At 30.5% G+C, this 25,995-nt stretch overlaps 3 protein-coding genes across 3 annotated transcripts; 2 read left to right on the forward strand and 1 right to left on the reverse strand.

Annotated features, from left to right (window-relative positions):
* The first annotated feature begins 3,368 nt into the window (after positions 1-3,368).
* LOC137820679 (uncharacterized) lies at positions 3,369-6,566 on the forward strand. Its single transcript, XM_068624862.1, has 5 exons — positions 3,369-3,780; positions 3,983-4,052; positions 4,564-4,697; positions 5,195-5,617; positions 5,857-6,566. Exons 2-5 carry the CDS (start codon positions 4,026-4,028, stop codon positions 6,269-6,271), a joined length of 999 nt encoding a protein of 332 aa, XP_068480963.1. The 5' UTR covers positions 3,369-3,780; positions 3,983-4,025; the 3' UTR covers positions 6,272-6,566.
* Positions 6,567-6,988: 422 nt separating this feature from the next.
* Positions 6,989-12,195, reverse strand: LOC137820680 (uncharacterized). Its single transcript, XM_068624863.1, has 5 exons — positions 12,016-12,195; positions 11,865-11,935; positions 10,154-10,257; positions 7,641-7,695; positions 6,989-7,420 (listed from the first exon to the last, which is right to left on the reverse strand). The coding sequence occupies exons 1-5, from the start codon at positions 12,088-12,090 to the stop codon at positions 7,291-7,293; spliced, it is 435 nt and encodes a 144-aa protein (XP_068480964.1). The 5' UTR covers positions 12,091-12,195; the 3' UTR covers positions 6,989-7,290.
* A 6,356-nt stretch (positions 12,196-18,551) lies between these two features.
* LOC137821682 (uncharacterized) lies at positions 18,552-23,346 on the forward strand. The gene is made up of 5 exons (XM_068626393.1): positions 18,552-18,843; positions 20,447-20,513; positions 21,218-21,622; positions 22,270-22,613; positions 22,877-23,346. Exons 1-5 carry the CDS (start codon positions 18,757-18,759, stop codon positions 23,090-23,092), a joined length of 1,119 nt encoding a protein of 372 aa, XP_068482494.1. The 5' UTR covers positions 18,552-18,756; the 3' UTR covers positions 23,093-23,346.
* The last annotated feature ends 2,649 nt before the right edge of the window (positions 23,347-25,995 follow it).

Consider the following 25,995-nt stretch of genomic DNA (forward strand, 5'->3'; position numbering starts at 1 on the left):
ACCCTTTTTCTACATGGAAGGACTGTCAACTTTGGAAGGCCAACCTGGTTTTGGAAAGCATGAGTTGCACTTGACTGGATAGCTAATAAAGCATTTACTAATTATTTACAAAAGTTATCATAACAAATTATTTCATTTACTAATTAACAAACAACTTAAACATACTTTACAAACTTAACCTTACCTCATCTGTAGTAAACGCATTTATACATTCATCATCATTCCACACATCAACCCCATCATATAATTCTTGTCAATTTCTTGACTACTGTCCATGCTTCTTCAAAAAAACAAAAAAAAAAACTAAATCATTGCATTTTGGATCCATGAATCCATAAGTAAAAAAATCATTCCAGATCCACCAATCCATAATCCAAAAAAACCATTCCGGATTCAGGAATCCATAACACAAAAAAACAATTCCGAATTCAGAAATCCATAATGCAATTTAAGCTTCTGGATCCACCAATCCGTAATACAATTCAGGCTTCCGAATTCAGCAATCCAGAAAACAACAATCTATGATAATTTTACTTCCGGAACACCCCCTCATCCGAAAAACACAATGTAATTAATTCTGGATTCTTAAATCCGAAATATATTACTGGATTCGGATATCCGGTAACCTCAAAATCTCCATAACTGTCATGCCTTTAAAAAAACTGTAGTCTTACCTCTAACACCCAAACAATACTTCGACAATGTTCTGTATTGCTCCACCTTGCTCCGAAGAATTGCAAAGACTCCCAACAGTAGTTGATATTTCAGTGATGAAGATGAACTGCTACAATGCAAGTCCAGGAGAGTGCCCTTTTCAAATTATAGGTCAAGGGTACTTTAGGAATATTTAGAATTATGGGGGTGCAGGAAGAAAAACGTGGGGGTGCAGAAAGAAGAAGCCTCATAACAAATGAATTGAATATATATAATTTTTTTGACATGTTGCAAAAAAAAAATAAAAAAAATACTAGCATGCATTTATGGTTCTTATGACTTTAAATACTCATTTTGACGAAGTTTACTATGGATATGAATACCTAAATGATTAAATTTTATGTTTTCGTTGAAAGATACAAGATATATTTAATTACTAAAAGAATCCAGTTATAGATTGCAACATAGATCCAGGAAATTATATTTAAATCTTGGTAAAATTGTCACCACTTTTAACTTTAAGAAAAAAAAAGTTGGAGACCAATGTAAAAGTTTAAGATTAGTAAAAACAATTTTGTAATTATTTTGCACAACGTTATTCTTGGTCAATTATGCATAAAAAATAATGCTAAATACTTATAACTTTGAATCAAAATATATGATTTAACGTCATTAATTAATCTTAAACAAAATATAATTATTTGATACTATCGTATCATTCGTTATAATCGATAAATTAAAAATAATATAATGTTATTACATATTACATTCCACAATGTAATAAGTAACAGATAATAAGATTTACTTCGTTTCAGTATTGCTTATTTAATTAAAAATTGAAATTTCATCTAGGTTTGTTTACTCGAAACTTGTAAAATTTTAATTGACAAAATAATAAAAATATTTTTTATTAGCTACAAATAATAAAAATTCTTATAGTACCTTCATTTAACAGAACCATTTTTTTTGTATTCTTTGGTCTAAAATTAGCATAACAAATGCTTCTTAAGATTTCTAATAAATGGCAGCTTTGTTTCAATTTCAGCGCGTGCTTACTGATATATGCTACCATTGCATATAGTGTGATGGGCTTCTACCCTCTTTGCTATTGGTACTGCTTAATTTCCTTTTCCACCACCTTTTATTTTAAATCTCTGTTTTGCTCTTTCTATTTTCTAACCATCTTCAACATTCATCAACCTTCATTGTGTCCGCCTCACATAATTATTTTTTTTATTAAAAATAAAAAAATATTAATTTATTTGTAATATATATAAAAAACAAAAGTTGGAGGAGGAAACAATTTTGTATTTTTTATTAAGTTGTTTCTTCCTGCATCCCATGAAATTTCTTCTTGCACCTTATAATTTCAAAATTTAATTCTCATAACCTAAAAGTCAATTATGGAAATGAAATTTAGAAGAAAAAAAATCTAAAAAAATCTTTCCAGAACAACTATGCAGGAAGAATTTTGAGGGGTGCAAAAAGAAATACTTATTTAATATTATATGAGACGGGCTTAAACAGATTAGTGGACCAAAATAGGGAAATTCTTCCTGCACCACATCAATTCTAACATACACCCAATCAGCTATTGAAAATGACAAAAATGCCTCTAAAAAATAACGAAAATAACCTTAGATAAAATGAGGGTGTGGATAAAAATTCCTTTCAAAAACTGTTTTTCTGGAAATATTCTGGATTTAAATATCCAGAACACATTTTTGAATTTCGAAAATTCTTATTTGGAATGCTTTATTCAATTTTGTGTTCTGGATTTTTTTTTTTAATCCAGAAAGTATTTTTTTAATTTTGAATTATATTTATTATAGGTAATTTTGAAAATTTTAAAAGTTAATAGGTGCATATCAAAAATGACATGGTGCAAGAAGAAATTATCCCAAAATAATAAGTTTGGTATTTTTTCCAGTAGATTTTAGGTCGATCCATCCAGCTCGCATTGTCACCTTTGTTTGATATCATTTTAAATCTTTTAAGATGAATTTTATGAGGTGAAATTTGTAAACTTATATATTATAAAATATTTATCCGAGATGGAATCTCAATAATCCTATTTTCAAGTTTCTTTTTTAAGATTGTATAATTGTGGATTCTTTTATTTCGAAATATGCATTCTAAAATGTAGTGATCCAAATCAAATTGCTCGTCTAAAAAAATTCCATGATTTTTATTTTCAAATTAGGTGATCCCTAAACAAATCATATTTTCAACAAAGCAAAAGAGAATGTGAAAACACTCAAATAAGACGAAACTCCAAAAGTTATTTGGATTTTTTTCAGAAGCGAAGGTTTTTTCTCTGCCAACAAAAAAAAGTTTGAGAAAGTTTTCTGACACGTGTTTGTTTGATGAGAATACAACATTTTTTAGCAGTGTAAGATTGCGGAGAAAGTTAATTAATGTGAATGTGAAAATAAACTCTTTTCATCTTTAAATGTAGAAATTAATTAGTGTCATAATGTCATGTTTAATAAATATTATTCATATAAAAATTGAAGAGTAATAAATATATATCTAGCATTATATATTATTTATTAATTTTTTTATAAAAATATCTATACTAGTTATATTTTTATGTTTTAATTAATTATTTATAGAAATCATGAAATTATATATATATATATATATATATATATATATATATATATATATATATATATATATATATATATATACACACACACACACACGGAAGTGTACCTTTCTTAAAGAACCATTATTATCTTAAACTCATAATTTTTCCTCTTAAATTCTACCCTTTAGAAAAAATTAAACAAAAGCACCATAACTTTTAATTTTTTTTCTTAAAAGTTGAAATTAAATATAATTATTTAAAAATTCCAAAAAAAAGTGGTAGCATTATTTGTTTGCATTTTTCTTGTATAAAAGTAAAACAAAACAAATAAGTGATGAATTAGGGGAAGAAGAGATAGGGGTGGTGGCACTGTGTAACCGATACGATATGATATGATATCATATCATATGTTCCTTCCTTTCTCCTCTTTCATCTTTGGATTAGGGTTCCACGCTTGCAATTTCCTTCACCCACACCCTTCTACAATTTCGATTCACTTCTCCACCGACACTGCATCAGCGTTCTTCGATACGGTACTTTTTTTTTTCTTTCGCGTTTTCCAAATTTCGCTTTATCCACAACCTTCTCTCAATATCTGTGTTGTAAAATTAATTTACATTCAATTCTCAAATTTGAAATGTAAAACTGCTATACTTTTTGTGCAATTTGGCTTCTATTGCTTGTTTTTATGTTTTTCTAATATATATATATATATATAACTCCATTGTTGAATAGGTCCTGTTTGTTGAGTAGATTGGATAAAGAATAAAAGTGTGGCATGGCTTTCGTAGCGCATCAACCTCAGGTATTTGGATTGAGTTTATTTATTTGCTCACAAGGTTTATTACTGTACTGTGTCTAATTTGCTTTCGACATTTATTTTCCTATTACCGTCTAGTTTTATGCTTGTTGTTAGTCAAATTGGTGGGTACGTAATGAAAAAAATGTCAAATGATGTCATTTATTATCGTCGATGTTTTGTGTCCATGAGACATATGTACTCTCTAGTTTTTCACTCTGCAGAAAGACGCTCTCAAAAATTAGTTTTGAAGGATGCGATTTCTGGTGTTAAGGATACAACTCTTATATTAAATTTAATAACTGGAGCAACATGGTTTAACCCTTTAATTTTGAAATGGCCTGGGGTGTGAAGATCGGATTTGTTTTGAAAGTTGAGACTGCATACTTTTTTTTCTCATTCAGAAAAGTTTAATATGTCTTGTTGAGGGTGTTCTTGCAAATTTTCATGTTCACATTTCAAAGGGTTGGGTATATGAATAATGAACTTTATTGATAATTTGCTTTCTTTTCTGCAGGGTTTGTACGTAACATCTTCCTTGAAGAATTTGCCATGGAGCAAAAGGATGAAGTTGAAGCAGTGTTTAACAAAGCATCACATGAATGGAAGAACTGACTGGCATTGCCTAGTAAAGCGGAATATTTGTCTGAGGTAGAAATTAAATATGGTCTTTGTTGTCTGGGTCACTTTAAGTTTAGAACTAGTTAGTGTAATGGTAATGATAGATGTGTCTGTAAGAGGTGGCTGTATGATAAAGAGTTAATTAGCATAACCAAGTGTCCATTTCACTCTGAGGGGACTTCCTTGTAATAAGATTAAAAAAATTCAGGTCTTGTCTACCAATTATAATACATTACACCAAAGGTAATTTTTGTCATTTTCTGAGAAAATGATTTCCGGAGAGAGTAAAACCAATCTGTATGTACTTGTAAACATTACTTGCACAATTTGTTTGATGCATTTATTATGTTATGTTCTTCTCTCTGTTTCTAGTACCAATATTAAAAGTCGTGCATATTGATTTCAATATTTCTATTAATCTTTTTAATCTGCATAACCTTGTGATTGTTGCACACGCAGACATGTGCCCAAATTGAATGTGCATGACCTTGTAGTTCTACTTCTCATAAAGGTGGTATTGTTTCCAGTGTAGGACCTCCTTGCTTTTGTGTATCTAAGCTCAAACCTTTGAGGATTTCAGCCTTTAGAGGCAGCACCCAAAATGATGATTCTGGTACCAGGGCTAATAGATGGAAGGCACCCAAGACATCTGTTAGACTAGGAGAGAGTGAGGAAGCTCACAATGTTCCACTCTCTTATGCTTCTGAAACAAATGATAGCCTTCCAACATCATCCTCTATCCATAAGCTTTTCAATAAATGGCTGACAATGTTGCGCACACAACCGTCAAGTCAGGAAGTGGAGAAAATTTTTGAAGAACCAACATCAGCTGGGGATTTACCAAAAACTCTTCAAGGGACTCAAATTAAGGAAAGAGGTGAGGTTATGAAGGTAGCATGGTCCCATTTTCTGGCCCTGGATGCGACAATAAAGATTCCCTTGCTGATATTGTAAGTACGGTGATCTTTTCCTCTCTACAAGTTATGCAGTTTTTGTGAAAGGAGGACATGTTTGCATTTTTTGTTGTGTCATCTTCAAGTTAATTCTCAGTTTGTCACATTTGTTTCTCAGTTAATTCATCGTTAGTTACTGTTTTGTCAATATAGTATTAGGTTCTGCATTATTCTTCAACTTTCTTCCCTTGATGGCACAACAATGCTTGTCTTCTAACCTTATCTTTCATCTGCAGCGTTCCTCTCTACCTGGCTGTTAATGTAAAATATGGTGCTGAAGTTTCCAAGGAGTTAACTCCTTTATGGATTTTGGGGCCACTAATTGTGGCTACTCAAGTCATGATAATGCGTTGGCTTTGTGCACTCTACGCCTTCAGCTTCAAACAGACTGTGAACTTATTCAAGAATTCTCCCTCTTTCTGCATTTTGGCCTATAGCTACATTTTTCGCGGCAAGCTCAAAGAGGATATCTCAACTAATGTTTTGCAGCCTATATTGAGCGTAAAAAATAGAGACTACAGACAACTAACAAGAAAAAAGTTGAAAGAATTGCAGAAATGGATAATGGAGATGTATCTTGATTATGTGGAATCAATATGGCCCTTTTATTGTCGAACAATCAGATTTCTGAAGAGGGCTAATCTTATTTAGGTTTGAATTTGAACATTGAAAATATTCTTAGGGGTAGTCTCCTGGAATGACCAAAAGAGGGGTGAAGGAGAGAATACTCCGTAGCGTTGAATTTTTTTGAATGAGATTGGCCAATCCCCTTTTCTGTTGGGGTTTTGGTATTTTGAGCCTAGTTATGGTCTTGAGGAAGTTAAGCTCCTAATTTATGTTATATTGAAAATGTTACATTATTATTAGATTAGGTTGTAATTGTTTATTTTTGTTGAATCACTTCTTGTGTTTCGAGGTTCTAAGCGATATTGATTCTATTCTGCAACTGCTCATTCGGTAGTTTGGCCAAAAACCGTCTTTCCGTTCTACCGTAGTGATGTTGAACTCAAGAAACTACTGTTGAAACTTTTCCTAGTTGAATTGGTGATTGTTTAGCTTTATCTCACTGTTTGTAACATTTGTCTGCCAGAATCCGGAGAATACGTCAGTTGTTCAATGACCCCGTATGGTGAAGATAGTTGCAGATTTTGCTAAGCCTCCATGACAGTGTGTTCAATCTTCGTGGAACAACCATGCTTTTGTTGTTCACCGTTTCTACTACAAGGACTTCAAGCCTTTTAAAATTTTCTTAGTTTCCACTCGTTAAATTTTGACATGAGCAAATTTTAGACAAACAAAATGAGACTTGTAAACATTTTTTTCATTAATGCAACTGATGTTAGGATGCATTGAAACATGCACAAAATATGGAGCAAGCAAAGTACCAATTATATTATATTATGGACTTTCAATATACTAGACTACGAACTAGTTAAGACAAACTAGAAAATGGTTATAAAATGGAGAATAAAATGGTGGCAATTATTCACTTTGCGATTGGTACACTGAATCATTAATGGCCCCTTGACACATAGTTGTAACCCCATAAGATCATGATCGGAAAATTGATGGTTGAGGCCATGAACATCTTTTCAGTCACAAGTTCCACAACTCCTGTTGCATTAAGGTTTCTATGATGACATGCATTGATGCTTCTCAAGTATATTAATTCAGTTCTTCTTCACCACATGCTTTCCATTGGGGATGCTAGCTTGGGAATCTGCTGGTGGTGTTGATCCATTGCTTGATTGATCTTCAAAACCTACTACAGGATCTGCATATGACCTGTAACAAGTCAAGCTAGACACAACAAATGAAGGAGCAGGAATTAGTAGCTTGAATTTTAGAGTAAAAGTTTATTATGCTATTTTTATAATGGGGCTGAGCCTATTTTTCTTGTATTGAACTTTATCTTTCTGTACAAAGAGGCTAACAATATTGAAACAGGCATTCTTTACTTATATTCTTCTCTCTTTCTTTTTTCCAACATGGAACGCGCAAGACGTTGTACATGGCTTACCCGCTTGACTTTATGATTTCATCATTTACTCTAATTTGCACATCAAATTCGTTGCCTGCAAATAAAAATATTTACTATCAATTGACACCGGATTGTTTTGTGGTAGTTAAAACTTGTATTTCAATATATGAAATAAAGATCTAAAATTCATAAAACAACGTCGACAAGAAACTAGGGAATGGAGTCCTCAATTTTATTTCTAACTGCTTTCAGATGCAGCAAATGATCATAAAGTTATGGTAAACACTGCCAAACAAAATACATCATGAACAAAGAAAAAATGGAGGCCTACTTACTTGGAGAAAATATTTCATGTTTTTGTTTCTTCTTGTTTTCACCTTTAATCACAAAAATGTCACCTTATTTTCATTTTATTTGTTGTTTTCAACAGTGAAAACCTTTTTGCTTTTCGGTTTCCCATAGAAATCTTTAAAACAAACAAAAAGGGTTATTTTTTTCATGTCAACAAGACCTATATTATTCTTTACCACATCACAGCAATGTGCAATTTTCGTGCATTATAGCATTTATCCACAACCGGCTATAGTTACATTGGTTACACTTGTGTTACTATCTTTCTGAGTTTAGATTCATTCAAATTTGAAAGCATTGATGCTTCATTCAAATAAAGAGGCTATTAACATGATTTGAACCTGTAAACTCCAACCACATGACAACAATTTGACAGTGGCACCAAAGCTCCACTTAGGTGGTTAAGATACGATAAACAGGATAGGATAGTTATTCCATCCTACTCTAATCAATTGTTTGGTATAGCAATATGATAGGATTTCTTTATCCTATTGCCTATTCTGTCTTGTCAGTATAGTATATTTCTTGAGGAGTTGGGGTTACAAGACAGCAGTATAGGATAATTCACCTCCCTCTTACTCTTTCACCATCCAAATCCATTACAACTACTATTACAGCCACCACCTTCACCACCACCATCCCTCCTTCTTGTGGCCACTTCCACTAACATTGTTGCCAATGTCACCACCTTATAACCATCGCCTCCACCATCATTGTCATTACTATCATAACCACCACCACTATTAGCACCACCACTGTTGTTATAGCAACCACTATCACTTCCACCATTGTAATCAAAACTTTTATCAACATTTTCACTCGTTGTCATCACTATTATCGTATCATCTCCATCGTAGCTTACTACAACTAGCAACATTACTACAACGTCACCTCTACCATTAGTTACACCATTTATATCATCATCATCATCATTGTCAATGTCACACTCAGTTGTAAAAATCACTACCACTTTCCCTATTATTATAATTACTCACACCAACATCATCATATTCACCATCATTTATTTATTACCACTATCGTCACTCTCATTACCACCTCCACCATTGTCATCACTTTCACCATCATTGTTGCTACCATCTTGTTATTATTGTTGTTGTCATTATAATTGTTGTCACCACCACTATCACACCCTATTAGTATTCGATCCTTATCATGGTAAGGATCAAATACCAAATAAGATTAATATTTATCTTGCTCTTATCCTATCATGTTCCTACCCTACATTTGTATCTTATCCTATCATATCATATCTTGACCATCAAAAAAGCCCCTTAGTAGATAGGGGATAAGCTAGCTAATTGCAAATAGTGAATAAACTAGCATATAGAAAACGAGCTTATGGTTAATAGTTGGTTGAATTTGAAATATTGGGTAAAATTAGTGATTGAACTTGGTGATAAATATAAGATGACATGTTTATATGCTTTTGTATAATTTTTATTTATTTTTATATATATTATAATTATTATTAATTTAAATACTTAAATATGTTTTAAATTATTTGTCATCTAAAAAACTAAGGAGAGTCCTTAAATAAGTGCGACCTATAAAAAAATTGTGGTATTTAATCTATTTTAACTAATACCTTAGTTAAAATATTAATTTTTGAATTTTATTTTATGTAAAAAATATTATTATTAGTTAAAATGAGATGATAAAATAAAATGGAATGTTCCTATGATTTTTTTTTTATATAAACCTCTCTTTAATAAATGCTAATTATTTCATTTAGTCAAACATAATTTTTCCTCATTAAGCCATTGTTATCTTTCAGAGTTTTGTAACATATCTTTGCTTAACGACAACTTCAAAATGTTGATTGATCTCTTTCCACTTACATGAAACACACCATCTTCCTAATAAACTTGATGTGAAGCTCAAGCATATTCTTTTCATACTCATTTGTCCATTTAAAATTGATATCTCCCTATATTATCCTTGTTTGAGTCCATCTTATAAATTTACAAATACAAAAATAATAGATTTTCTGCAATGTAAAAGCAATCAAATGGGGTATTGTAGGTAAAAAAATAAAAGTAATAAATGAAAGCAATACTCACAAACTGCAGCAAAATGTTCACAAAGGAAAATGTAATAATAGTAGTGGGGAAAGCAGACATGTTATAATGCGTAGTGAGTTATCTTCATATTCCTTCTTAAATAGCTAATGTTTTGCATACCTCCATAAAGGTTTTTGTTAGAGAAATATTTTGCCAACAATCGATGAGCGTAATCATTGTCATATTTTCTGAACCTCTCAATGCACTGTGGACTGTCCAAGTAACTGTAAATTGAAGAATATGATAAATTATTTCAGTTTGGACAAATAACTTGCAGCTAATAACAGTTTTCAATTCAAAGATTTTAGCATTGTGTCCTTTAGAATATAAGACACATACTTTACAGAATTCTAAAATAGATTTTCTCGTCAAAAAATAAAATGAAATAAAGGGGAAGGAAGAAGAACTCAATCTGATAATGACAGAGGTGTGTCAGGGAAATATCATTCACTTAGAAGGTGGATGTGATGGGATATTGGAGGAAACTAATGACTATGTAACGGGAAAACTGATGACTGTGTAACTGACAATGAAATTATGACCAAAGAGACCAGATGTGCAGTTTAATTTAGAAGGTGAAACAAACATAGAGATTGATGCTTCCAACTAAAACTACATATTGCTATGACAAAATTAATGGGTTTAAAGGAGATTCTCAATCAGAGAAAAAAAATATTAAATATACAGATGAGTATGCTTTAAAATGCAGATACCAAAGTAGTTTCAACACAAAGAACAACATTGTAGTCCTTCATCGGTTTCTCAAAAATGGCTTGAAATAATTCTACCATTGATCACATCTATTTCCAAATATGAGATAAAAATGCAAACATCTTGCTACCACTAAAGCTTGGACCTTGGCACTTCATCTATTTTACATAGTTGGCAAGGGAAGTTCTATGTGAGCAACCTTTACTCACATTGCAGGTGTTCAAGTCTTGCAAGAAGCACCTATAGTCATAGCCATTCCATTAGAAATTTAAGTGGGGGCTAGACTCACATCTAAAGGGTGTGGAAACACCTTGTGGGAGAGGAAAAAAGCCCAGATACAGAAGGTGAGCAAGTCAAGGCTGCTAAACTTAGTACTTGACCAACATGAATTTCTATCTCAACAAGAAAAAAGCCCAAATACAGAAGTTATGCAATATTCTCCTAAAGTCCTGTTAATTTTCATGACTCTTTTTCATCTGCATGTTTTCAATTTCCATCCCTTGCTTTTATATTTTTTCCTCATCCTGCTCTCTTTATTTTCCTACAAACATTAACACCTTTCCTGGTGCATTCATGTTGCGTAATCTCAATATCTGCAGTGGTATTGCGTGCACCCATTGTACACAAACTGTTAAAAACTCAGCCAGAGAATGTTGTTTCCAGTAGTGGTGCATAAATCATCACTTTACACAACATTGAAAATTCAACTACAACTTGTACAATGACGTTGCAGTCAAAACAATAAAAATATATAGTATTTTTTAACAATTTACCCACACCGAATTTTCAAACTCCTCTGTCACCAAATTACAACCAGCTTTAAGTTCAAAAACAAAACACGTAGTTACAAGACCTAAAAGATACAGATTCAGCCACTGAAAACATAGACTGTGAACGGAGCATGCTCATAATCATCAACAACATTGCCATGGCAAGAAAACAATAGCAACGATAGCCGCTTGAAATTTAAAACAGCTTTAAACTATCAAGCCATTCACTTCAAGATCTCAAGATATTCCAAAACAAAATCAAAAAAGATATCTCCATACACAGAACATCAGCATCAACAGTGACTAACGAGCAAAACAGAAAAACAAAAACAAAAAAGGGGGAAACTTACTCAAGCCCATCAGTAAAGTTAGGTTTTTTATCGTCTTCGTGACAATTCCCGTTGTTCTTAGCAGCTTCAACCTTAGAAGAGAAAAGCGTGGGAATAATTAGCATAGAGGCGCGTGTGCATGCGTGAAGTTGAAGAGCGTGAATTGACTCACCTTGGTGGTGGGCGAGGTGTTGCCGGAATCGGAGGCGGAGAGCGGAGGAGGAGAGGGTGGAGGCACGCTCGCCATTCTATTTTTCTCTTATTCCGAACTCAGTTTTTTTGCATTTGTAAATTCCGATGACTGAGCTTCTGTTTCATAAAACAACATAAATATTTGTTGTCTCTATCTTTAACAATATCTTTGCAGTTATCTTCCTAAAGTTATTAAAAATGAAAATTACACTCTTCTGATTTTAAATAAATATTTTTTATATTTTTTAATAAAACAATTTTCATAATGTTATAGTTTTTTAAATAGGTATAAATCTTTATTATACGATTATCTGTGACACTCACCTCTTTTATCATCTTTTACTACAAAAAAAAGTCTTAAATTTTTATTTTAAAATGTAGCTTTTGTTTAGTTTTAGTTATTATAATAGTTTTAAATAAAATAAATAATAAGTGTTATTTTATTAATCAATAAATAAAATAAATGCCATTACATTTATTTAATAAAATATATAATTAATTTTTTAAAATGTAAATGTAATTTTATTAAAAAAAATATTTGTGTCCCTATTCTTATTAGTAACTTATTTATATTAAATTAAATATAATATAATCATTTTATTATTTTTCATCAATGTGTATATTTATTTCCATTTATTTTGTTATTTTTCATCAACATATCTCGTACATACTCGTCAATATTTATTTTTAGTTTATATATTATTACTACACAATTTGAAAACATATTTTTAAGTGAGTAATATAATATAATGTTTACAACATAAAGGTTTTTTTCCCAAAAAAATATTATTATTATGGATACCAATTTTTTTATATAATGTGAAACTAGTGAAAATTCTAGTATCCAACAATTTAAATATATTAGACAATTCTTACACTTAATTTTTTATAAAAATAAAATAAAATTAAGTTTTAAAATACTAATGGTCGATTAAGATATATTTTGATTATAAGAAATGTACAAGAAGTCATTAGTTTTATTGCAAAACATAAATTCATGTATTACTAATATTCTATGTTCAAGAACAACAAACTATCTATCATCCATATATAATACAATCTACTAATACAACACTTAAGAAGCAATAGTGCATACAAAACACATTGGAGTTTATGTAAGATCGTTACATCATAAGACTTCTATTTAGAGATATCATCATTAAAATTGTTGAAGCTTGTTTACAAATCTTCCATTTACATCTAAGAGGTGTAACAAAGGTTGATAGTCTTTTAGTTGACATCATTCTCTCTAGTGCTCAACTTTTTATATTTAAAATACCTTTTATACTAGACTTCCCTTTCTTATACTAACAAAGCTAAATTTAGCATACAATACTAGAGAAGTTTGGTCTACCTAGTCAAAATCCTCATCATTAGGATATGTGAGACAACTTTTGATAGCTCTTAAAATGTATTTACAAGTTTCAAAGATAATTTGTGTCTTTTTATGATACTCGCATATTGAGCATTATTTCTTATTTTGAGTGAACTTCTTATGAGTGTTGTCTAGTAGTCATACATAGAGTAGACAATTTAAAGATGGAGTGTATGGTGGTGATAACTGCCAAATTTTAGTAATATTTCATAGTAGAATACAGACACTTATGAATATTAATTGATAAAATAAGTATAAAATAACTCCTAATTTATTAAATTATACATTTTTACATATTTTGTGATTTTTAATTTAAATAAGAACAATTGATTCCCAAATTTGTGTTAATCTCAGGATTCTATGGGAGAATGGAGATGATTGGGTATAAAGAAAATATACAAAGCCAAAAAGAGAAAATTGGACTACATCAAAACTTAGCAAAGTGGCCAAAACGCCCAAAAAGCCAAGATGCCACCAGTGGATCTCGCTTGAACGAGATAGTGCCAGTAATGTTGGGCTTTTTTACATTTTACTCACCCAAGCGAGCCCATTAGCGCCCAAGCGAGAAGTCACTTAAGCCCAAACAAATTAGGTTAAATAGGAGGCTTGAGGCACAACTCTAGTGTGAAAGATTGAGAGGAAAACACCATTGAGTGACTTGTAACCCAATTTGGAGAATGTAAGGTGTTAGAAGATGTGTGGCTAATTCTACACTGTGAATTTATGAATAATTTGTTCGAACTCTTATGTATTGAGATGATATTTGAATATAATATTTGGTTCTTGATTGATTATCGGTATTATTGTTTTGTTTCTAATTCTTGATCTAGAATCTTAAATCTGACTGGAAAGTACTTTTATAGTTTTGACCTAAACAATAATACTTAACATATTTGAGTGTTAGGAATAGACTTGAGCCGTTAATTGTTATCAATGTCTGAGCTTTATTCTAAGTTGTTTTTATAAATATGTGAGGAATCCATATAAAATGAATTTTATACAGGCATCAATATTAATCAAAGGACATAATTGACATCACAACAAATTCCAACAAAATTTTATTATTCTGTTTTATATTTAGTGAATATTTTACTTGATTATTCAATTGTTCCTTGTGTGTTCGATATTTGTCCTTATGGACACATTATTACTTCAACGCGGTGCACTTGCCGTAAAAAGTTATCAACCTGTCAGTCCATTTTATACTATACCCATGGATCAAATTTATTAAAAATGATGCAACTAATTTTGGATATATATCACTACTAAAAAAACATTAAATAGAAACCAATTTTAAAGAAAAAATAATTAGGTGCTATATTGACTAAATTATATACTATTTTAGAGGCTAAAAAAACTATTCGTTTCTAAATTAGTTTCTATTATTGATAAATAATTTTTAAATTAGTATCTAATTAGCTACCAATTATTTAGATTTTAAAGTTGGTAGCTAAAATTTTGGTAGTTAATTAGATATTAATTTAGAAACTATTTATCAATGATAGAAATTAATTTAGAGACCAATATTTTTTTTTTGTCTATAAACTAGTATTTAATTTAGTCAATATATCAATTAATTATTTTTTATCTCTAAAATTGTTTTTTTATAAATCTCTCATGTTAGGCATCACTATGAAACTTGACATCTTGTTAGGCTGACACCTCAAGTAACAACAATCATCTGTCACCACATGAAAAAAAATATTATTAAAAGAAAAAAAAAAGAAAATACAAGAAAATATGAGGGACTAGACCAAAACTCATATATTAACAAAAACGGTACATAGGTAATCTATACCTATTAATAAAGAACTCTAAGAAAAGACTAGATGGAAACCTATTATACCAATGAAAATACTCTTTATGAATAAAGCCTAAGTTAACAAGCATATCAACGCATGCATTCCTTTCACGAAAAATGTAAGAAATTCTAAACCTGATTTTCCTAAAGTAGTTAAGACAAGTGTTCCACCTATTACAAAGCATCTAAGGAACATTAGTCCTAACAGTACATGCAACACAAATCAAGGCAAAATCACATTCAAGTCATAAACTAGTAAAACCCATCTTTTGAGCTTGTTTAATAGCATATATAATTCCATAAAACTCAGCAAACAAAGCAGTTTAAACATCAAGGAAAGAAGAAAAACACCAATAAACTCCCTCATACTCCCATGAAAAATACCACCACAAGTCGCAAGACTAGGAGAACCCTAGCAACACCATCTGTGTTTATTTTAACCCAACCTAGAGAAAGAAACTCCCATCTAATAGGAAGAGGAGATAGAACATTACCACTACGAGTATTAATACCAAAAAACTTAAGTACATTGAAATCAAACATATCATTTCACATAGAACTTTTAGACGAAATACCCACTAGACAAGTGAGATCTTTAACGAGCGAAATGGCCCTAAAAACATCAATTTTAACCTATAGCATAATTTCTCATACGCCATATCATCCAAATAGAAAAAATTATTATAACAAGTTTAATCAAATTAACCAAAGGACCTCCATCACTCTTAATAAAAGAAAGGAGACCATCCACATTAGAGAAATGAGAAGTAAGGAAAATTTGTTGAATCCAACTCCAAATATGCATAGCATTAGGACATTAAAAAAAATAAATGGTGAATAGATTCCTCTTGTTTTTCACAAAGCGTACACATAAAACATATATACAAACATATATGCTGAATGTGCTGATCTGTAAGTATTTGCCCATGAAAAACTTTCCAGAGAACTAGAGTTTTGGAAGGAGGTATATATGAAGACCAAATGAGTTTACCCCAACCATAGGGAATTTCTGGATCCAAGAAGAAAAGTCTTAGTCGACTTAAGAGTGAAACACCCAAAATCTTTCAGAATCCAATTCGGAATATCTTGTGTCTGCCTTATCATGATATGTTAAAAAAAATGAGGCATCTGCTGTATTGGCAAGGGAATACTCCAATCACTACCAATCCAGAATTGTGAAACTGTATTCGAGATTCTACATCAGGTACCCCAACAATGATTGATAAAGAAGGAGTGAAACATCATTTATAATTCCAAAAATGAATAAAAGTACATGTATCAATTCAAGAAGTATGTTCAAGAATAGTGTCATAAAACTGTTTAATCTCAGGCCAAATAGAGGAGGATCTATAAACTATTTTAAACTGGTACTTTGATTTAAGAACTCTGGCTTTCAAGAGAAGAGACCAAGGCTTCATGATGGAGATTAATAATCTGCAATCCTTCATTCTCAAGAGGAGAACATATATCTATTTAATAATTTTTAATATATATATATATATATATATATATATTATTTTAGGAATTAGATCATAACAATGCGAATATTATAAGGTAATAGTCTAAAAACGATATTTGAGAAATTAGTTTTAATCGTACGACGAATAAAGTTTACTTATATAAGATAATTACCAGACGAATAATCTTTAGAATTCTTTGACTAACTTATGATGATAAAATAACTTAGTGCCTGATGACAATGAGTATCGATCAAAATATGGTGTGGAATACAAACCAAGTTAGTATATGTTTTACTTTCCTCTAATTGATTATGATGTCAAAATTCTGATAAAAATTTGAATAATTTATTTCTTTTATTTTTCGCAATGGACGTTGCAAGAATAATATAGTAAATAAATAAGATTATTGTGTGACTGGCTAATTAGCATAACATTTCACAAGTTATAACAAAGTGATCATAAATATAAATATGATAATTGAGTATTGTTGAAAGGTAAGTGATATGGATACAAATTTGTGTCTTTTACATAGTCATACAAAAGAGCCTTTCAATAATATGATGAACAAATGTGTCAATTTGTAATATTATGTTCGTTTTTTCTTTAACTAAATGTCTACTTGATATTGAGAAATTTATTATCAAACTTAACAAAGATGCCAACACTCTTATGTCTTATATGGACATTAGAACATTAGATGGACATTGAATATGGATAAAAAAAAGTTAAAATCAGATAACCTATTTTTCATGGAGTAAGTGGTAGTGATCCATTACAAGATGCCAACACTTAATTGTGATATTAAGTATTATTAATAGTTTAATAAAAATCTACAAAATCATATAAATAGAATTTCTTATAGGGTGGTAAAACGGACCAATCCTGTCCATTTTGGTCGGACTCGTCGTTAGCTCATCAAGAGTGGAGTGACTCGTTAAGGTTAATAGTAACTGTTATTTATTTTTTTGTAATTTTTATGTTTTAGATCTATTTACTTGATTATAATTATTGATATCACTTTTTGGACAATAAAAATACAAGAAAGAGAAATAAAATAAAATAAAATTTTAATATTATAATATAGAAGGTTTAATACCTAACAAGATAAAGTAAATATAAACAATATTTCAATGAATCAAATTATGTGAAAAACATTAATGTAAATAAAGTTCTATATAAAACATTGATCACCATCCATTCTTATTTCAAAAACATAAGGTCTCTCTTTAAAAATATCAAACTAAAAAAGACTCCGCATGTGGCCCGTTGAATTAAACGGGTCGGATCAATATGGATTGGTGGGTTAAAAAAGTTAACAAACCCTACTTAAATGATCACAGCTTTATCAGCCGTTTTACCATCCTAATTCTTATCAAAGAAGATGAATAAATTAAATGTGCTTTAATTTAATTTATAATTAATTAATTGAATATGATTTAATTTATGAATGCTATATTAGACTAATTAATATTTAATTAAACTAAACAAGATTTTAATTTATAATGGAATATATATATATATATATATATATAGAACATATGGTCAAAAATAGTAAAACACATCAAACACTTGTTTATCATCAATTAGCATGAAGACTTCTCATATGTGCTCGTATAAACTAAGTAAATGTATCACAATTTTAATGCTATGCGAACAATAATAACATCTCAAGTGGCTAACGAATATGCATGAACACTAGCAATTAGAGTGAATTAAAATAATTTTGAAAAACCAAAAAACTAAATTTGTAATTAAATTTGGATGGAAATCAAAATTGCACACATGAACAAAATAAAATTTAAACCTAAATTTTAAAAGTGGAAGAGGAAAAAAATTAATTTAGAAAAAAATGATAAGATGTAATTTGTCAAAATTGTTTTAAATTAACGAAAACGGTTCGGTTCAATCTTACACCCAGAAACCTACGGCTGAGGGAAGTGGCGCACGCTGTAAGACTCGTACTCTGTTTTGTGTTTCACTTTGGGTTCTTAATCTTTCTATTCATTTAACTTAAGATGGTTCGGTGATTCAACGCCACCCTCTTCGACTCTACGCTCTCGTTGCTTCCTTCATTCGCATGTTATCATGGCAAATGCCAAGTTCGGTTCTTCCTTTTCTTGTTCCGCGGCTTCTCTTTCTTCTTCTCCTTTCCAACGCACGAGAAGTGCCCAGGTACTTATGCCAATGAATTTCTCGATTTGTTCGTCAATTCATTCCGTTCCCCAATTTCACAATCATTGTTCTTTTCAATTTTACTTTTCGTTGCAAACAATAGTTAATGTATAGTACTTGTGTACATGGGTTGACCAAGAGTGACCGATTGTTTTGTGTTTCATCGGTGGTGTTAGGCTTATGTTTTTTGAATTTTGTGGAACTGGGATGATAGAACTTCATCTTTTAAACCTTAAGAATTGAAAGTTGATTTTGTTACATTTTTTTTTTTAGTTTGGGAGAATGTATCTGCTACTATTGAACTTAGATAAGATAGGGTTTGCTGCTGAATTTTGCCTCATCAGTAGGGTTTGACTGGAAATAGTCATTAGTGGAAATGCAAACACTTGATTCCTTCATGGTGTTATTTGGAAAAAAAGTAGCTTAATGAAGAAGGCGTATGAAGAAAATCCTTGGTATTCTGTTCACACTTTGACACTGAAGATTGCTGTTAATTCTTCATTTAGTGAATTTTATCTGAACAATGACACCAGCTTTATAATTCAGGAGCATTTGGAATTGTAAAGGAAGAGGATGATTAAGGAGACTGTTGAATTTACATTCGGTAGTTGGATAATTCCTGAAATAAGATAAACCGACACCATGAACTTGGTTTTTTGTTATTTACTCTACCTATTGTTATGTAATTTCCCACTGAATATTATCAATAACCAGCTAGCAGGTGAAATATAATTACCAGTGGCATGCACTGCTAGAAGATATGAGGCTTAGACATTAGTTTTAAGGAGGTTATAGGAGGTAGAACTAAATGGTATTCATTTGGTGAGAACTTAAAGTTCGGTAGTTAGTTAAATCATTGCTAACTTAGCAATTGGTTTGGTGAGTTTCCTAGCTGAAATTGACTTGTAAAAGTACTGATTTCCTGTCTCTTCTCTTTCTCTGTCTCCCATGCTCTTTTTGTGAAGATTCTTAAGGTGTTTAATGGTTTAAGTTTCATGTTAGATACAAATTGTGCAATAGATTGCTACATCATGTGTCAAATGGGTGTTTGCAAATTTCAATTACAGGAAACATGATCAAATGGATGTGTGCATTCTGGTAGTTTTTGTGAATTAATTTGATCTATGAATAATGTTTAATGTAATCTTCGAGTGAAGAAAAAAATTGAGAATTCATTTTATACTCACTTAAATCTATAAATGTCTTGGGACCTATATTGCAAACTATGTTCTGTTTGGGATTTACCAGTCCAGTTCCATGTAAATTTAGTGTATCGTATGGTTTATGCTATTTAATTATTATTAATTAATTAATTTCCACTTATAAATAATTCATGCTATAGATTAATGTAGATAGTTCTTTATGAAATTAATGATGATAAGGTCATGAGGCATGACTTGTGTTACACTTTCCATTTTCAACTTCGCACATTTTCTGCTTGATATTTAAACTATCAATTGAGCAATTCATTTGATTTGCTATTTGATGCTCTCTTTTGGATTAAATCTATTTCTGTATAATGCTAATTCGAAATTGATAACTGCTGTATCTTTGAGTCTTGCTTTATTTATTCTTACGTAATTTCTTTTCATTTAATATTTAGCTGAGCTTATCACAAGGGTTGTTTGTCAACCAGCTAACTGGTGCTCACCTGCAATTGTACACTAAAGGTAGCTTTTTTATTTATTGGTTGATTCCTGAATTTCTACATTCTGCATTAAGCGTCCAATTCAATTTCCTATTCATCCTTTTAAGATTCCAAGCATATTTCTTGAATAAATTTGTTGTAGAAATGTGTAATTGTAGTGTAGATTGCAGCCCACCCTTGAACTAAGGCTTATGTGTGTGGATTAGACCTTAGGGTTCTATAAAGGTGCAAATAATCGCTGAACCTCACACTGTTTAAAACCCTGTTTTAAGGCAACCATTAATGATGATATTTCTTAAATTTGAAAAGGGTTTAACTCAACTCTGGAAGCTAGCTCATGAGGCAAGGATTGTCCAACTAAGCTCTACTTTTTCCATATCTATATTCTATAGTCAAAGTAAGATCTCAATACTACATTTTAAGATTGAGAAATGGAGAGGATACTGCATTTAGATTAGGACCACGTTACAGTTTTTCCCACTTAGTTTTTTGTTATTGTCATGTAAGAGTTCCATGGGATGGTTAGCGTTTGTTTAATGGAGGGTATTTTTTGCACAAATTGTGATGTTCCAAGTGACATTTGTGCAATTCTAACCTTTAGGTCTAATCTACAAATGGACCAAAGTTGAAAGATGTGAGCTGCAATTAGTAATTTATTTTGTATGAACTCCTTTAAGTGTGTATCTGTTAACATTCTTTTTGTTTTTGCATTTGTATCATGGTTAGACAAATCATGCCAGCTTAAGTTTATGCATGGAATGTCGAACTTTAAGGGAAGGTTACAGAAACAGCATGATGCTCTTTTTGTTGTCTCTGAGGATCAGTCACAATACTGTGAGCTTGAAAGAACTACTTTAGTGCCAGAAAACAATGATATTGTTGCAGAAGACATCTCTCCTGCAAGAAACTCTTATTTTCATTTATCAGGGAGTGATGGAAAGTCAGGTTTAATATCATTTTATAACCGGCCCTACAGAAGAGATAGTAAGATCCTTTTATCAAATCCAGAGAGAAGTCAAAACAGCATATTGTGGTTTTTGGGCCCTGCAGTCCTTGTTGCTTCCTTCATTTTTCCTTCACTCTATTTACGCAAAGTGCTTTCCATCATTTTTGAGGACTCTTTGTTAACAGGTAACTTATGCTTTTAAGAAAGACTCTGTTGTGCTATATTCGTTGTCTGCAGTAATTTGCACAGCTTACTATTTTTATGTAGCGTTTTCTATAATTTGGTTGTAATTCATAGTAGGCTAGTAACATCTTGAGTCAATCAATATGGATAAGTATCTGCTAATGAAAACTTTAGAGAAAAGGGTAATTACTTGTATTTGGGTTTGTTGATAATTGGTGATGCTAGGGAAAACATTTTGGATGTTCAGAAATTGGATGCGATGTTTATTGCTTGACTAGGAATTATTTGTTTCTTAATAAAATGAATGACATCATTCATTGGATGATTGGACTTAAGTGGAGACTAAACTATACGGACACATATGGATGAAAAGTTTTGCATCTTTAATATCAATGGTCAACAAATCATTCCAAAACTTAGAATTGGTTTAGAAATTCAAAATGTTTGTGCAGTGACTGGGAAAAGTAGAGTTGCAGTTGATGTAGTTCTTGTGTATTATGTGCTGCAACTATGGTAGATGGTCAATCCTCAAACTTTATAATGTTAAATTGCTTGTTTTAATTCTTCTTTTTTATTTTCTTCTTTGCTTTGAATGGCTCTTTTTTCTCTGAATTCTGAACTCTCAAGTTTCTTCTTTCTTCATCTCCAGATTTTCTCATATTATTCTTCACAGAGGCAATTTTCTATTGTGGTGTTGCGATATTTCTTTTCCTACTGGATCATTTAAGAAGGCCCATGCTACTGGATACCACTGCAAACAATAGTGATACTCCACCCCCACAGTTGGGACAGAGAGTCTCTTCTGTTGCTACTCTTGTGCTTAGTCTAGTAATTCCAATGGTAACTATGGGTTTGGTCTGGCCATGGACTGGTCCTGCAGCCTCTGCAACTCTTGCTCCATATCTTGTTGGTATAGTTGTCCAATTTGCATTTGAGCAGTATGCTAGATATCGAAATTCACCGTCAGGGTCTGCTATTCCATTAATCTTTCAAGTAAGGACTATCCATTTCCTTGTTGATTTACTTTTTATATTTTATCATGGTAGATTGTGTTAAGTACATTTATTTGCTTTTGCCTAATTGATACTTTGATAGTCTAATTTACATTTTGATTATCTGGATCCTATAAATTGTTAAAAAAAATTTAATGTAGCTTTGGTCTCCTTATTGAATTGAATCAACTTAAATATTTCTAATGTTCTTATGACCAACTTTCTCAATCGATTAGTAAATTAGTAATGAAGTGTTATTAACAGGTGTACAGGCTTCACCAACTAAATAGAGCAGCACAACTGGTGACAGCTTTATCATTTACAGTTAGAGGAGCTGAAATGACCTTACACAACATGGAGATAAACAGCTCTTTGGGTACCCTTCTAAATGTTCTGCAATTCCTTGGTGTGATTTGCATTTGGTCCCTGTCTAGCTTCCTCATGAGATTTATCCCTTATGCTTCAACAACTCTTCAGTAAAGAATTTCTTGTAAAGTTTGTTAAATGTCATCTCATGCATCAAAACACCCCCCAGTTCATCATCGTGCAGAATATGTTGATGCACTTGGGTTTATTTTTTGGTGATGTTACTGTTCAGTCTAATCTGAAAATTTGGACACTAATTCTCCGACTCGTCTAGAATAAAAAATGGTTACAGGAATTTGTAATTGATGATTTTGGATACAGATGAAGCAAAGGAATATTCATAGCTCTACTTGTGGTAAATTTTTCAACGAAGTACTCGTGTTCTTTCTGGTAGAAAAATGTTTGCACGTGAAGAAAAAAATTGTCAATTACACTAAATTATATATTAATATGTAAAAAAAAGTGTGCATTTGACATATTAGGAATAATCAGGTTAATCTATTGATGCATAAAATAACATTTATTTTGGTATGTATTGAGTAGTATATTTCATTAGTTTTTATCAAATTTGGCATACCAAATTAATGTTAGATATGAATGACTTGTGCATAACTAAATAAGTGCCAAATAAAAGAAATAACAAATAAAACTAAGTGGAAAAAGATTTTGGTGGAACAAATCTCACGAGCTTGTACATTATCTGTTAAGTGAGGAATGTTGGGTTTGCACAATCTCTCAAATAATTTAATGATTAGTGACTACCGATTAATCATAAAATACCGTCGGAATGCTTATTATTAAAACGTTAAACATTAATGAACTTAAATAGTTTTATGGCAATTATCGGAATGCTTATTATTAAGACGTTAAACATTAATGAACTTAAATAGTTTTATGGCAATTAAGAGTTTTAAAAATTTGAGATGCCAATTTAATAGCCAAAAAGCAACGGAAGAAGATAATCATGCTAGAGTATGAAACCAAAAAAAGGATAAATTATCATCCATGGCTACAAGTAGCATGGTGTTAGAGTCTTGTCTGCTCCATTACTACCCTCAAACAAAAGTTGTGAAAAACATCACAAATACATATGGAAGGAGATTTTACTTTTGTACTTAAGACACAAACTATAGACATACTATTAAACAAGTTTTCTCAATAACCACGTATCTTTGAGTTGACAAACCCATGTCTAAAATATTTGAAAAATCATTCTTAAATCAGTTGTAGATTAATAATATTAAAGATAAGAGTTGAGAGGAATTTACACATTTTTATATTGGTTTATCTAAGAATCTAAGCTATGTTTACATCTTAATTAGTACAATCAAATTTCATTAACAAATTATAATTGCAAGATACAAAACTTTTGTATTATTTTGACCCAATCATTTATAATAGTCTCGTGTGTTTTCATTGTTCTCTCTTTGAGAATGTTTCTTAGGAAAAGATTAAGATTGTTTAACTAGAGAGGTGTATAATCCTTAATACTTGGAGGTATATAATTCTTGTTACATGTAGAGGTGTAAAATACAAGTTATATTATTATAATATTTAATAAATTTTCATTTTCCATTCATGCTAATTTCTAAATATTATCAATTTTATGAGATTTACATTGAAATTAGACAAAAAAAATTTATAAAAAATCTTAATCTTACAATTACATATTAATTTCAAACTGAAATTTGAATTAGAGCTTCAAAAGAATTGGATAAGTTATAAATTGGTGTTGTTATAGTGATGTTACAAATTTATTTGTATTAATGATTGATCAAATATTATATTCAATTTTAACTTATTGAAATTATCACATTCAAATTTAGATTACAATTAAAATGATTGGTACTGTTTTGAAAATTGGTGAATCTTAAAATAAGTCCATATAATTATGTCCATATATAATTATGTCCATGTATGGTCAAAGTCACACTACTATTATTTAAAAAAGAAAATTAATCCTAATATTGTCCTTTGTGTTGATTGGGCAAATGTAACCCATCATTTAACGTGGACTAAACCGACACAAATAATTCATATTTTATAAATTAGGTGGTGTCCAAGACTTTTACTAATATATTAAGTTCTCTTGTTCTTTTATGTCCATTATTTGTTTTACATTAAGTCCACGCTAAGATATTGCATCAATTTTTCTTTGTTTTGACATATATTTATTAACATTACTAAATTGATGAATTTTAAAATATACTAAAATAAATTATAACATTAATTTATTATTTTAAAAAATTGAAACTACACAATTCAGTTATAACTTGAATATTGAAACTGCAGGTCTCTATTATGGGATTGACCAAAGTTTGGTGTAGTTTTCCTCTTTCATTTTCACACCATCTTTAACATGGAAGTAGAGAAAAGGAACACGCACAATCCTCTATATGCAACTTGATTGCTAAATACAAATGCCAATACTTATGGCTGTAATGTGCTTCACACGTGGACAGAGCAAATGAAACTCAAAATTAGAGAAGATAATTCCCCTATTTAGGTATATATATTAGGGAACAAACTCGTGTAAGATTTCATGAGATTGAAATTTTTTAACCCTAATAAATTATGAATTTATATTACTTTTAATTTAAAATTTTAAAATAATAAATCTAAATATTTCTTTATATGTTTTTTTATTTCATAATCTCATTCTTAATTTTTAATTAATATTATAACTTTTTAATATAAACAAACTTTAAAAAGTGGGAAATACAATTTTAAAAGTACTCTCAATGCAATACCGAGAAAGGTTATTTTCTTGTCAAAATAAGTACATCATTTTAATATTTCTTTTAAAAAATATAAAAAATTACAGGTTGTTTATATGTATAAAGGAAATGGATAAAAACTATATAATTATAAGCTATACTAAATTTTGCACACATGATAATTTGAACAATTTAACTGTAGTCATATATCATTTTATTTGTTTGTGTTAATTAATTTTGTAAAAAATAAAATAACAATAATAATATATTGGTTTTTTTTACCACAATAACTGGATTAGA

Source organism: Phaseolus vulgaris, chromosome 9 (genome assembly GCF_000499845.2).
Source record: "Phaseolus vulgaris cultivar G19833 chromosome 9, P. vulgaris v2.0, whole genome shotgun sequence".
NCBI lineage: Eukaryota > Viridiplantae > Streptophyta > Magnoliopsida > Fabales > Fabaceae > Phaseolus > Phaseolus vulgaris.

Coding starts and splice junctions, on each gene's coding strand:
- LOC137820679 (XM_068624862.1), top strand. CDS start 4,026: ATGGCTTTCGTAGCGCATCAACCTCAG. Junction 4,053..4,563: donor TCGTAGCGCATCAACCTCAG/GTATTTGGATTG, acceptor TCTTTTCTGCAG/GGTTTGTACGTAACATCTTC. Junction 4,698..5,194: donor AAGCGGAATATTTGTCTGAG/GTAGAAATTAAA, acceptor TATTGTTTCCAG/TGTAGGACCTCCTTGCTTTT.
- LOC137820680 (XM_068624863.1), bottom strand. CDS start 12,090: ATGGCGAGCGTGCCTCCACCCTCTCCTCCTCCGCTCTCCGCCTCCGAT. Junction 10,258..11,864: donor AACTTTACTGATGGGCTTGA/GTAAGTTTCCCC, acceptor TTCAATTTACAG/TTACTTGGACAGTCCACAGT. Junction 7,696..10,153: donor TAACAAAAACCTTTATGGAG/GTATGCAAAACA, acceptor TTTTATTTGCAG/GCAACGAATTTGATGTGCAA.
- LOC137821682 (XM_068626393.1), top strand. CDS start 18,757: ATGGCAAATGCCAAGTTCGGTTCTTCCTTTTCTTGTTCCGCGGCTTCT. Junction 18,844..20,446: donor AACGCACGAGAAGTGCCCAG/GTACTTATGCCA, acceptor TTTAATATTTAG/CTGAGCTTATCACAAGGGTT. Junction 20,514..21,217: donor CCTGCAATTGTACACTAAAG/GTAGCTTTTTTA, acceptor TATCATGGTTAG/ACAAATCATGCCAGCTTAAG.